Source organism: Empidonax traillii, unplaced genomic scaffold, assembly GCF_003031625.1.
Source record: "Empidonax traillii isolate 1590-97213 ecotype Southwest subspecies unplaced genomic scaffold, ASM303162v1 scaffold561:size787514, whole genome shotgun sequence".
NCBI classification, from domain to species: Eukaryota; Metazoa; Chordata; class Aves; order Passeriformes; family Tyrannidae; genus Empidonax; species Empidonax traillii.
The window spans coordinates 436,513-448,258 of NW_020955754.1; the positions used below are offsets into that span (position 1 = coordinate 436,513).

Genomic DNA, 11,746 nt, shown 5'->3' on the forward strand with positions numbered 1-11,746 from the left:
CACCGCTCACGGCGCCTCCCGATTGGTGGAATAAGGGTTGGGCGGGGCCGGCGGGGAGCGAGCCGTGACGTGTCCGTCGGGGCTTGGGGCGCGTCACGTGGGCGGAAGCGGAAGCGGTCGGGCACGCCACGTGGGCGGTGCCACGTGGGCGGTGCTCGGGGGAAACCCCGGGGGCAGTGACGGAGTGACCCCCCCCATCCCCGGGCAGGGGAACCCCCTCCGTTCAGGTGACACCTCCCCGCCCGCATCGAACACAGCGGCAGGCCCGGGACGGCTGAGAACTCGTGGTTTCTCCGTTTTAATGTTTCAGTGTGAAAATACTAGAGAAAAGTTGATAAACCGGCCCAAAATATCCAAAGGGGTGTTTTGAACGTCATCACCGGTTCCTTCCCCGACCCGACAGAAACGGTACATGCACGGGGAGGTGGGGGGGACACACTGTGCTCGACGGCAGCGGGGACTCCCAAAAACACCCGCCCCCCCCTCCCGCGACCTGAGTTTGGGCACATGGAGGGAGCGGGAAGGGGGACGAGGGGCAGCGGGAACACGGGGGGAACACGACGGCAGGACGGGGCGCAGGGGGGGTCCGCCCCACGGGCCCGGGGGCGGGGACATGGCACGGGAAAGGCGTACAAAAGAGTCGCTATAAAACAAGCGCGGGGCTCGACCCGGCCCCTGCACACTCACAAAGGTGTTAAAAACCCAGATTTACCCCGCCCTGCCCCGAGACGCGGAACCGACAGCGACGCCTCGTCAGGCGGGGTCCCGCCTGTCCCTGGGGCGCAGAGGGGCCCGTGGGGTCCCCCCTCCCCGGGGGGGGCTCAGTGCCCCGGAGCGGCCGCGTGTTTGGCGGGGGAGGGCGAGGAGGATGACGAGGAGGAAGGAGAGGAGGAAGCACCACTCAGGGCGGACTGAAGGTAAACGGTCTTGTGAAAGAGTCTGTTGCTGAGGAAAACCACCAAGGAGAAGAGGCGGAGCTGGAAGTGGCTGCAAGAGAAGAGAGTCCCTCAGCTCCCGATGCCGGGAACGCCCCCCCGGGGTTTTGGGAGCGGTGTTGGGAGGGGCAGATACTCACTAGGTTTTGCCGGGGGTCCTGGCTTCGTTGGCGCTGATGATGAAGAGAGGGAAAAGGATGGAAAAGAGGCAACCACTGCAAGGGAAAAATATAATAAAATAAATCCGAGGCACTCAGTGGGTCTGGTGGGTGTCAGAGGAGGAGGGGCCAGAGTTCCTTCCCACCTGATGATGTAGGAGGACTGCATGGCCGTGAGGAACGCCAGTGGTAACCCGAAGCCAAAGTAGTAGGGCCAGTTCCTCTCGATGTTTGACAACCGTTGGTGCATTTCGATTCCTGCCAAGGGGAAAACCCCGTGGGAAGGGACCCACAGGGAGGAGAGACCCTCACTAAAGAACCACAGAACCAACAGGGCTGCAAAAGAGCTCCAAAATCAAGTCCGACCTGTGACAGACCCCCACCTTGTCCCCCAGCCCAGAGCACCGAGTGCCACGTCCAGTCATTCCTTGGACACCTCCAGGGATGGAGACTCCACCATCTCCCCTGGCAGCCCCTTCCAATGCCTGACTACCCTTTCCACGAGGAAATTCCTCCTGATGTGCCCCTCCCCTGGCACAGCTTGAGGCTGTTTCCCCTTGTCCCGTCCCTTGCTCCCTGGGAGCAGAGCCCGACCCCCCTCTCCTGTCAGGGAGTTGCAGAGAGCGAGAAGGTCCCCCCTGAGCCTCCTTTTCTCCAGGCTGAGCCCCCTCAGTTGCTCCTCATCAGACTTGTGCTGCAGCCCCTTCCCCAGCTGTGTTCTCCTCTCTGTACATGCTCAGCCCCTCAGAGTCTCTCCTGCAGTGAGAAAGCAGCACTGAAGGTGCCTCAGCAGTGCCCAGCACTGCCCTGGGCCTGTGGCCACACTAAGGCTGGGACAGAACAGGTGCCATTGGCCTTCCTGGCCGCCTGAGCACACTGCTGGCTCATGTTTACCCTTCAATCCGTATAAAAACTGATGGAAAATCAGCCTCTGATGCCAGAATTGGACACTCCTGCAGCAGAGAAACCCTCAGCCCAGGTGAAGCCCCTCACCTTTGTTGAACCAGCGGTACTCGAAGCAGTAGAGCGAGTAGAGCAGCGACATGTGCAGGAGGCTGATCAGCTGCCCCACGAGGTCGATGGGGAACAGGCTCACGATCATCCCCTGGGAGGGAGAAGGAGCAGGGCACTGAGGGGTTTGGGGGAACCACCACGGGGGCCACTCGGGGTGCAGCACAGTGGTTCCCTGGTGCCTCCCTCCTCTCACCTGGATGAGGAAGAGCGCCTGCAGCAGGAGGTTGAAGAGCATGTCTGCGATGATTTTGCTGACGCTGGGGAAGGGGTGAGGCTTCCTGCCCGACACCTCGAACGCCAGGTCCGCGATGTCCTGCCACAGAGGGGGGCTTGAGGAAAGGGGGCTCAAGAGGGGCTTCAGGGAAATTAAACCTGGGATGATGTCATTGAGCTGCTTTTGCCTGCCCACTGTGGGGAGGGGGTTGCATCCCGTGCCCCGACACCACCCAGTGAGGAAACTCCCCCCGTTTGCCCAAGGCAGCGCCCAGGTTCCTGTCACCTACCTGGAACCAGATGGCATTGACAACCTTACTGAGCACAAAGAGGGGCAGGACCCAGAGAGCACTGAAAATGGAGGTGAGGATGAACTCCAGCCAGGACCAGACATCGCCGTGTAAGGACGGGTCACCTTCGGGAGAGAGGCAGGGAGGACACGTGAGGAACTGGTGGAGGAGCCTCCAGAAGCTCCCTGGCACAGCCTCCAGGGAATTTCTCCTGACTGCAGTGCTTTAAATGTCTCTAAAAGCAAATTTCCACCCACTTGCTTTTTTATTTAAATACAAAAATACACCGACAAATGTGTTTTGAGTGGTAAAACCCCCGGGCTGGATCCCCAACACACACAGGCTGTCAAGTGGGGGTGATCTACGGCTGGCTTGTTCTGCTGAACAATTGGTGATGGGATGGGTTGGTACAGGGAGGAAGAGGAACAGCTCAGTGGGTGTTGGGACCCCCAGAACTCATCCATGGGTTGCTCAGCACCCCGGAGCACCCACGGGGAAAGGCACCCACCGATGATCTGCGCCGTGACCGACTGAAGGACGGGGATGAACACTCGGTAGAACAAGAAGAGACTCAGCTGCAGGAAAAAACAAACAACAAGGGTTCTCAGTGAGGCTCTGCACGGTCATTTCTGTGCTCCTGTGGCCAGGAATCCGAAGGCAGATGTGCCTCTCCTCCCCCAGTGATCCATAAATACAGAGGAACAAGGATCTCTGCTTAAATACAGTCACAATCTACAGCCGAGCACTTGAACATCCCTTGCACTCTGCCCCAGTGTAATAGGAAAACAAAGCCAGTGATTTATGAGACAGTCTCCACTAGGAGCAGCCTCATGACACAGCCACGGGAAGGTCAAAGCCAAGGAAATGTCTTTAGGACATCAATATCCAACTGGTAAAGCAGTATCCCAGGCTGCAGCAGAGCAGGATGTTTTGGTGGAGAGCTGGAAGAGCAGCTCATGAGTTCATGTGGGGGTCTCCTGAGCGAGCCTATGGTCCTATATCCCAGTGTGAATCCCCTGAAATACAGCATTGGGATGGGAACATCTGGCAATTCCTGCAGCCACGCCAACAGCCCTCACCCCTCTCAGCATCAGGGCTGGAGCACAACATGGGTTTTCACAGGGGTTTTAAAATAAAACACATGAACAATAAGAAGTCTCCACGTACCCAGAAGACACCTCCGTTCCAGGCACAACACTGAAATATCCGGCTCACTATCCGGGGTTCACTGCAGGAGAGAGACCTGTTAATGTCCCAGCACCTGGACAAAGCTGCCCCACACCTGGGACACCTTGGAAGTGTCTCCAAGAGCCAGCTCCACCACAGTGGTGCACCTGATTTTATCCAAAAGGGAATCCTGGGAGGAATCCCCATGCAGACTCACACCAGGTCCAAGATTTACAGCAGGGAGACTTTCAGCCTTTATTAACTCCCACAATCTGCACTGAAACGGAAGAAAAGCAAAGCTTTCTTCCAGATTTTTAAGCATTTATTGGAGATCTCAGGCATCATTCTCCTTAAACTCTTGCCACAATAAAGTTAGAGAGTTTGGGGTGTTTTTTGGTCTCAGCAAAGACTGTTTCAGCTCAGGGTGGTTTTGGTGTGGCTATTTGGACTTGCAAGAGCAGTTCTGTGGGACTCTGCAGCACTTCCCCAGTCAGCTCCTCCTACCAAAGGGACTTTGTTACAATGAAAACCAGCAAAATTCAGCTGTTTAGTGCCCCTAAAATTTATATTATTCCTCAGAGGCAGCCCATGTGAACACCTAGGGAGGACTGGGATCAAGGGAGACTCTTCTTTCCCCTTTCAGCCAGCCGACCAAACAGCTGGGCGGAAAAATTGGGAAGTGTCTCAGACATTCCCCAAAACACCGTGTGAGGTGCCAGCCCAGTGTAATCAGGGCAGCAGAGACACACCCCAGAGCAGTTTGGGAGTCAGACATGGGAACAGATGCTCTTTGCTCCCACGTGGAGATAATTCTGGCATTTCCAGAGCCACTGAGATTCTGCAGCTCCACACGCCGCAGGGCTGGGGAAAAGAGATGGATCTGAGCTGCTGCTTCTTCCCTGATCCTTTGACTACCAGAAAAAACAACGGATCTGCAGTGGCACGAGGATTCAGGAGGAAAAGAAACCCATAAATCCACGTTCTTTCAGTGTGCACAGCTCCACACCTTCCAGTGGCAATTCAGACTAATTATCAAACAACATAAAAGGCCCAGCTTCTTATCTCCCAGCTCCAGCTCCATTACCCAGTGGAAAAAGGGAGTTTCATGCCACGTTCTTCCCATTTATTGGCTCTGGCTACCTGAGGAGAAGGGAATGGCCCCATTTCTGACTCGCTGGGCCCTGTACTCACTTCTCTTGCTTCTTCTCTTCCATGTGAAACCTCCGCTGGGCCAGTGCACTGTTGGCTCTCCTGCGCCTCTGCTCTTCCCTTTTCTGCTGGATCCGGGCGTCCAGCTTGGAGATGGTGCAGATGCCCCAGATGGAGTCCTTAATTCCCTGCAGCACAAGGAGAGAGGAGGAATGGGATGTGCCTCAGAGCCCTCCTGGTTCCAGGGCTGGCCCAGCTCCCTGGGTGAGCAGCACCCGGCTCAGCCGGAGCCAAGGCCTGGAGCAGCAACACCACCTCTTTTCCATGGCCTGGTGACCTAAATCACTGCTCATTCCAGCATCTCCAGGAGCAGCAGTGGTTTCTCTGTAAAGGTGTGATTTCTCATCCAATCTGCACTATTTATAACCCTGGCAAAAGCCAAAGAGTCGGATCTCTCCCAGCCCTGTCTGGCAGGAGGACCCTCATCCCCTGCCAGCACTTTGAGGCCAATAAAGTGGAATTACACAAATATTTGGGATGTGCAAAGTCTGACTGTACATATGGGTTTGATGCTTACTCCTTCACAAATAAAAGCATCAGCCCTCATCCCAGAAACATCCTCCCACCAGCCACATCAGTGCAAACCTGTTACCAGGAATGTGCCCAGAAGTTTTCCTTCACTCCACACGGGGAAGATGGTGTGGGAGCACCAGCAAAGGACATAACTCCTCCCTCCACAGGTGTCTGATCAAACCCAGCGAGTCTCCCAACACAAGTTACTTCTGGGCACGAGCTGTTGCTCAGTGCCACAGCACAGTTTCTAAGGCTGTATTTACCCCTGGGTGATGGAAGGCAGGGTGGGAGCAGCAAAGTCACACAGCCCTAATTGCTGGGACAGAGCTGCCATGGTCATAGTTATAATATATTATTAACATATAATATCATAGAGATCATATTATATATTATCAATATATAAGATATTATATATCATTATAAAATATTATATATACTGTATAATAGTATCACTAATAATACTTTTTGTATATTAAGTATAATCAACTGTAACAATATATTAACAGTAATATTAACATAATGTATATATTAACATATATCAATAGAGAATATTTATATATTATAAATGTAAAATATGATATATGAAATGTACAGTATGTTTTATATGTATTTTATACATACTATCTATTTTATGTGTATCATACATTTTACTTATATATTCTATATGCATATTTTGTACATATAACACATTTTATTTAAACTATATTTTATATAGTCTATATTTCATATAGTGTTTTATATAGTATACATTTTATTTATATTATATTCTAATATATGTATAATATATATTATTTATATATTTCATGTATAAATTTCATATGTATTATACAGTTTATATATACTACATATATTATGTATATAGATACACATTTTAATAATGAGAATTAGTGTAACAACAACAACATATTATACACTGATTGGTGCCCAAGGGAAACCTGTCAGAGCTTCAGCAGCAACAGACACACCAACAACGGTGTTAAAATACACCTGGAGCCCCTTTCCCTTAAAATCCCGGGAAGGAAGATGCTCCTGCAGGGACGGGGAGCTCACCCTGACGAGGTCATGAAGGAAGGTTCTCACGCTGTCGGCCATCTCGACTCCAGCATCACCTCTGCTTCCCAAACTATCAGCTACAGGGAGAGGGGGAGAGCCGGGCCCAGGCCTCTCTCATCCTGGAGAGACGGGAAACAGGTGGAGCCTGCGGGAAGGGAACACCGCGGGAATCAGCTCCAGTCGCAGCTCCCACAGCACTCCCGGCACTCCCACCCTCCTCCAAAGGGCCTGCGAGCGGCCTCGTCCCGCTCCTTCCACAGGGTGTGCGGGACAGCCCTTGGAAAGCACCACAGGAATAAAAACAAGGAAATCAAAGGGAAAACCCCGTGCTCTCCCCCCCGGACTAACCCTCGGACCGCTCCCCGGAGGAGCTCCCGGCGGCCCCGGAGCCACCAGCCCCGGCACGGCGGTGCCGCCGCAGCGGGGCACGAACAACTACAAATAATTATTAAAAAAGGGGAGTACTTTGGTTATTGCGAGTCGAACCCCGGCGGGGCCTGAGCTGCGGGGCCAGGACCGCCCTGCGGGTTTCCCGAGGAGTTACTCCCGGCAGAACCCCCGTCCCGCTCACGGGGGGCCGTGTGGCCCCAGGACTGGGGGGGCACATTGTACCCCAGGGTGCTCCCCGTGCGTGTGTGAGGCGAGAGCTCTCCCGTTCCCTCCGGGATGGTTTCCCAGGGCTGTCCCCGTGTGTGTCCCCCCCTGTCCCCCGGCACTCACCGGGCTGTCCCCGTGTGTGTCCCCCCCCTGCCCCTCCGCTCCCCCCGCACTCACCGGGCCGGGCCGGGGCGGACGGGCGGGACGGGCCCGGCTCACACGGCCCGGCCGCGCCCACCGCGCATGCGCCGCGCACGGGCACTGCCGCAGGCCCCGCCCCGGCACAAGCCACGCCCCGCTGGCGATGGCCACGCCCCTTTGGCTGTAGCGGCGCCTTCCCCGGCACTGCGCGTGCGCCACCTCCCGCGCACCGCCCCATTGCCCCCTCCGTCCGGCATTGCGCGTGCGCGCGGCGGGAGAGCGCCACGTGCGGGGGGAGGGGGAATTGGGAGCGCTGGGAATAGTGGGGATACTGGGGATAACTGGGAGATACTGGGGATAACGGGGATACTGGGGGATAACGGGGATACTGGGGAAAACTGGGGATACTGGGGAAAACTGGGGGATAGTGGGGATAACTGGAGATACTGGGGAAAACTGGGGATATGGGGGAAAACTGGGGGATACTGGGGTTAACTGGGGCTGAGGGATACTAGGAATAGTGGGGTATAATGGGGATAGTGGGGGGATAACAGGGCTAACTGGGGCTGGGTGCTCTGGGGGATACTGGAGACACTGGGTCTAGGGGTATGGGAACATAGCAGGGATACTGGGGGGGATACAGGGGACATTGCACTGGGGGTATGGGAACATAACGGGGATACTGGGGGAATGAGAACATAATAGGGACACTGGGGGGATACTGGGGACACTGGGACTGGGGGTATGGGAACACAGCAGGGATATTGGGGGGAACAGGGGGTAGTGGGGACACTGGGCACATGGCACTGGGGGTATGGGAACATGGTGGGGACACTGGAGGGAATGTGGACACTGCAGTTGTGGGGGCACACAGGGGACACTGGGGCCAGGACATGGGCAGTGCCGGTGGGGGCAGCACGACAGCTCTGCACCCCGTTAGCTGCTCACCCAGCCCTTTTATTCACCTCTGCACCCCGTTAGCTGCTCACCCAGCCCTTTTATTCACCTCTGCACCCCGTTAGCTGCTCACCCAGCCCTTTTATTCCTCCAGGACGCTCTTCCAGCCAGGGGAGGGGGTGCCAGGCCGTGCCCCACGCCCCCCTCCCCGCCCCGTCAGATCACGCCGCGCTCCCGCAGGGGCTCCCCCTGCTCCAGCCGGGCCCAGCCCAGGCGCCGCAGGTCCAGGCTCTCGAAGCGGCCCCGCACCACCAGCTCGGCCAGGGCCCTGCCCGCGGCGGGAGAGTGCTGCAGGCCGTGCCCGCTGAAGCCCGCGGCCACCAGCAGGTTCTCCAGCCGCGGGTGCGCGCCCAGCACGCCGTTGTGGTCGAAGGTGTTGTAGTCGTAGTAGCCGGCCCAGGCCCCCCGCACCCGCAGGGACTCGAAGGACGGCACCCGCCGTGCCAGCCGGGGCCACACCTGCTCCTGGAAGTAGTCGTGGTCCACCGAGAGCTCGCTGGGATCCGGCTCTTCCTCCTGGGAGACGCGGATTGGGAGGGGGGGTGATTATAGATACCCTTGGAGGAGGATTTATAGCCAGGAGGCTGGAGCTTGGTTTGCTCTCCTGCCCAAGGAGAAGCACCTTCCTCAAAGATAGTTAGGTGGCTTTTTTAACTCCTGCGTTCCAGAGGAAGCTTCCAGGCTCTCTCCCTTGGTATGAGGAGAGATAAACCCTCACTGATGTTTTTTGGAGGGGGCAGCGATGATAAAAGCCAAGGAAGAACGGAGCAGTGTGTCTTTCTCAGGCACTATCAGAAATTTTCCATTGTGAGCCCAGGGAATACATTTTCCTGGAATCCTTCCGTTGCCTGACATTTTGGGGGTATCTCCATCACAGGGCTGATACAGAACGAGGGGGGTGAGTGGCCTGGGGGACCCCTTTGGGCTCACCTCAGGGGGGCTCATCCCGCCCAGGTAGTTCCCGGCGATCCCGTCCCGGCGGAAATAAGTGCCCGAGGTGTCCACGAGGAAAGGGCAGGAGAGCCCAGGGCCGTCCGGGCAGTGCCAGGTGAACACGTACCTGGGGACACCCCAAAAAATAGGGTGAGGGGTGCTGCCCCCACCCCCTATCTTAGGGGCTGGGATGTGGAGACCCCCCAAAAAATAACATTGAGGGGTCACAGCACTCCTGGAGACAAGGGAGGGGCTGGAACTGGAGGCACTGGGGGGATAATGGGAGCCCCACGGTGCAACACCCTTTTTCCAAAAAAAAAAAAGACCAAGGGAGTTCATTCTCCCCCTTGAGGTTGGAAGATGGTGGCATGCAAGCCCCCCACCCCAAAAATAAAGCACCAAAGGGGTCCATCCCTCCGCCCCCTTGAAGAAGGAGGGGTAGTGGGTGCCAGGATGAGCCCCCAAAATAAACCCCTGAGGAGTCCCTCCCATGACAGAGGTACCCCCCAAAACAGCACCAAGGGGTTTACTCCCCCTGGAAAAAGGAGAGGTGCTGGGATGTGCCCCTACTCTGACCCACAACAGAGGGTGCACTGCCAGGCTGTGCTCCCCCCTCCATGAGCCCCCCAAATACCTCTTCCTGGGCTGGATGGGCAGGGGGGGCTGGCACAGCTCCCTGGGCAGCCCCTCAGCCTCCAGCAGCTTCCCGGCCCAGGCGCCCGCAGCGTTGACCACGATGGAGCAGGCGACAGGCTGGTACTCCCGGCTGTCTGGCATGAAGATCTGTGAGCAGCGGGAACAGACTCAGTGTTCTGTCCCAGGAGCACGTGCAGGGCCAAGGGCAGAACTACTTTTGCGGTAGTTTGGCCGCGAGGCCTTTGTCCAGGTGGCCAAGGTCCACTTTGTGGAGCTCCTGTGGCAGAAATCGCCAGTGATAACTAAAATCCTTGTGGACAGTCATGGATCACTGGCCCTCTGATCCAGCACAGGCCTGCTTTGCACAGACTTGCTGCCACTGCAGGATTCTTGTGAGCTCTCTTCTCATTTCATAAAACCTATGTATGCCACACACAACCAGATAACATTTCATCTGCCTCAGTATTTCTCAGAAAAGGCTGGGAGACATCCCAGCAGTGACTGCCACCCTGAATAACCCCTCCAAACAACACACATGATCTTCCTTCCTCCTGGGCAGCTGCCACGACTTGGGCAGCCCAGACGATGCCCCCAGTGCAGTCTTTGCACAGAGCCATGATCCACACTCGGCTTCACCCAAGGCCCCTCTGAAACCAGCCCTGAGTTTTGGGGGGGTCACACAGACAGACAGACAGACACACAGACACTCACATGGACGTATTTGATGCGCGCGGACTCTGCTGACAGCGGGATCGCGTCGTTGGCCGAGGTGACAAAAGCTGGAGGATTTTGGGTTAAGGTGGAGGGTCCTGGGGGTGGTGGTCCCCAGTGGATGTCCCAGTGGACCCCACTGTGCCCACTCCCCCCATTCCTCACCTCGCACCTCCCCGCAGCAGTTGTGGACCCCCAGGGACGTGGCTTTGCGCCGGAAAGCGTTGAGGAGGGTCCAGGGGTCAAACCAGCCTTCATCCTCCAGGCCTGGGGGGGACATAGGTACAGGGGGGGAGGCACTGTGGGGTGACCCCCCCCTAAAAAATGCGGTTTGTGGGGGACTGGGCCTCCCCTTCCATAAATAAAGGCAGGACGGCAGGAAGCACCCAGCAGGGTGGGGATACAGGGTGGTGATGGGGGTAAGGATGGGTGTTAAAGGGGGGTCCCCACACCAGCCCCCACATACCATAGGATGCCACGGCCACGTCCTCCGTGTTTATCCAGGGGAATTTCTCCTTCAGCTGGGTGGGGGACAGCAGGGCTACCTGCGCCCCTTCCTCCCTGGGGACAGCCAGCAGGTGGAGGGGGGGTCAGGATGACCCCCACCCTCCCCAAAATCCTCCCAGTGTGGGGGCCTGTGTGTGTCCCCCACCTCTGGAGCTGGACAGTGGCCTCCAGTTCGGCAGCGTCCTCCAGGGAGGCCAGGAACAGGTACCCCGAGGGTTGGAACTGGATGTCGACGGGGGGCTCGTTGGGGACCCCGAGGTACTCCTTGAGGAGAGGAGGAGACCCCAGTGAGCGGGGCTGGACCCCCCAAACCACCATCCCCCGCCCCCACAAGCAGCCCCACACACATTGATGTCACGCAGGAAGCTGGCAGAGAACCGGGACATCTGGATGTTCTCCGGGAGGGAAAACTGCTGCCGGATCCCCCCCGCCGACAGCACCGTGGAGGCTCTGGAATACTGACACGGAGGACACCCCCCCAGCAATCAGGAGGGTCTCAGGGGGGTCACGCCCTGCCCCGGGAGGGGGTGTCTCACCGTGGGGTCCCGCTCCACCACCAGCACCCTCATCCCGTGCTGCTGGAACCGGCCCTCCAGCACCTTCAGCCAGTAGGCCACAGACCAGCCCACCACGCCGCCCCCCACCACCACCACGTCGGCCTCGTCAGGGGGCCGGGGGTCGGGGTGGATCCCCGGGGGCAGCCAACGCCCCC

General features: G+C 57.1%; 2 protein-coding genes across 2 annotated transcripts; both read right to left on the reverse strand.

Moving 5' to 3' along the window:
- Positions 1 to 269: 269 nt before the first annotated feature.
- On the reverse strand, positions 270 to 7,407 carry EI24 (EI24 autophagy associated transmembrane protein). Its single transcript, XM_027897815.1, has 11 exons — positions 7,327 to 7,407; positions 6,550 to 6,697; positions 4,969 to 5,114; positions 3,778 to 3,838; positions 3,119 to 3,185; positions 2,611 to 2,735; positions 2,301 to 2,420; positions 2,087 to 2,198; positions 1,240 to 1,351; positions 1,076 to 1,150; positions 270 to 987 (listed from the first exon to the last, which is right to left on the reverse strand). The coding sequence occupies exons 2-11, from the start codon at positions 6,589 to 6,591 to the stop codon at positions 822 to 824; spliced, it is 1,026 nt and encodes a 341-aa protein (XP_027753616.1). The 5' UTR covers positions 6,592 to 6,697; positions 7,327 to 7,407; the 3' UTR covers positions 270 to 821.
- A 903-nt stretch (positions 7,408 to 8,310) lies between these two features.
- On the reverse strand, positions 8,311 to 11,744 carry FOXRED1 (FAD dependent oxidoreductase domain containing 1; the record flags this gene model as incomplete). The annotated part of the gene is made up of 9 exons (XM_027897778.1): positions 8,311 to 8,763; positions 9,178 to 9,307; positions 9,815 to 9,963; positions 10,528 to 10,595; positions 10,693 to 10,794; positions 10,994 to 11,088; positions 11,180 to 11,298; positions 11,382 to 11,492; positions 11,571 to 11,744. Coding segments are annotated over 9 exons (1,308 nt in total), but the record flags the coding sequence as incomplete, so codon positions are not given.
- Positions 11,745 to 11,746: the final 2 nt, after the last annotated feature.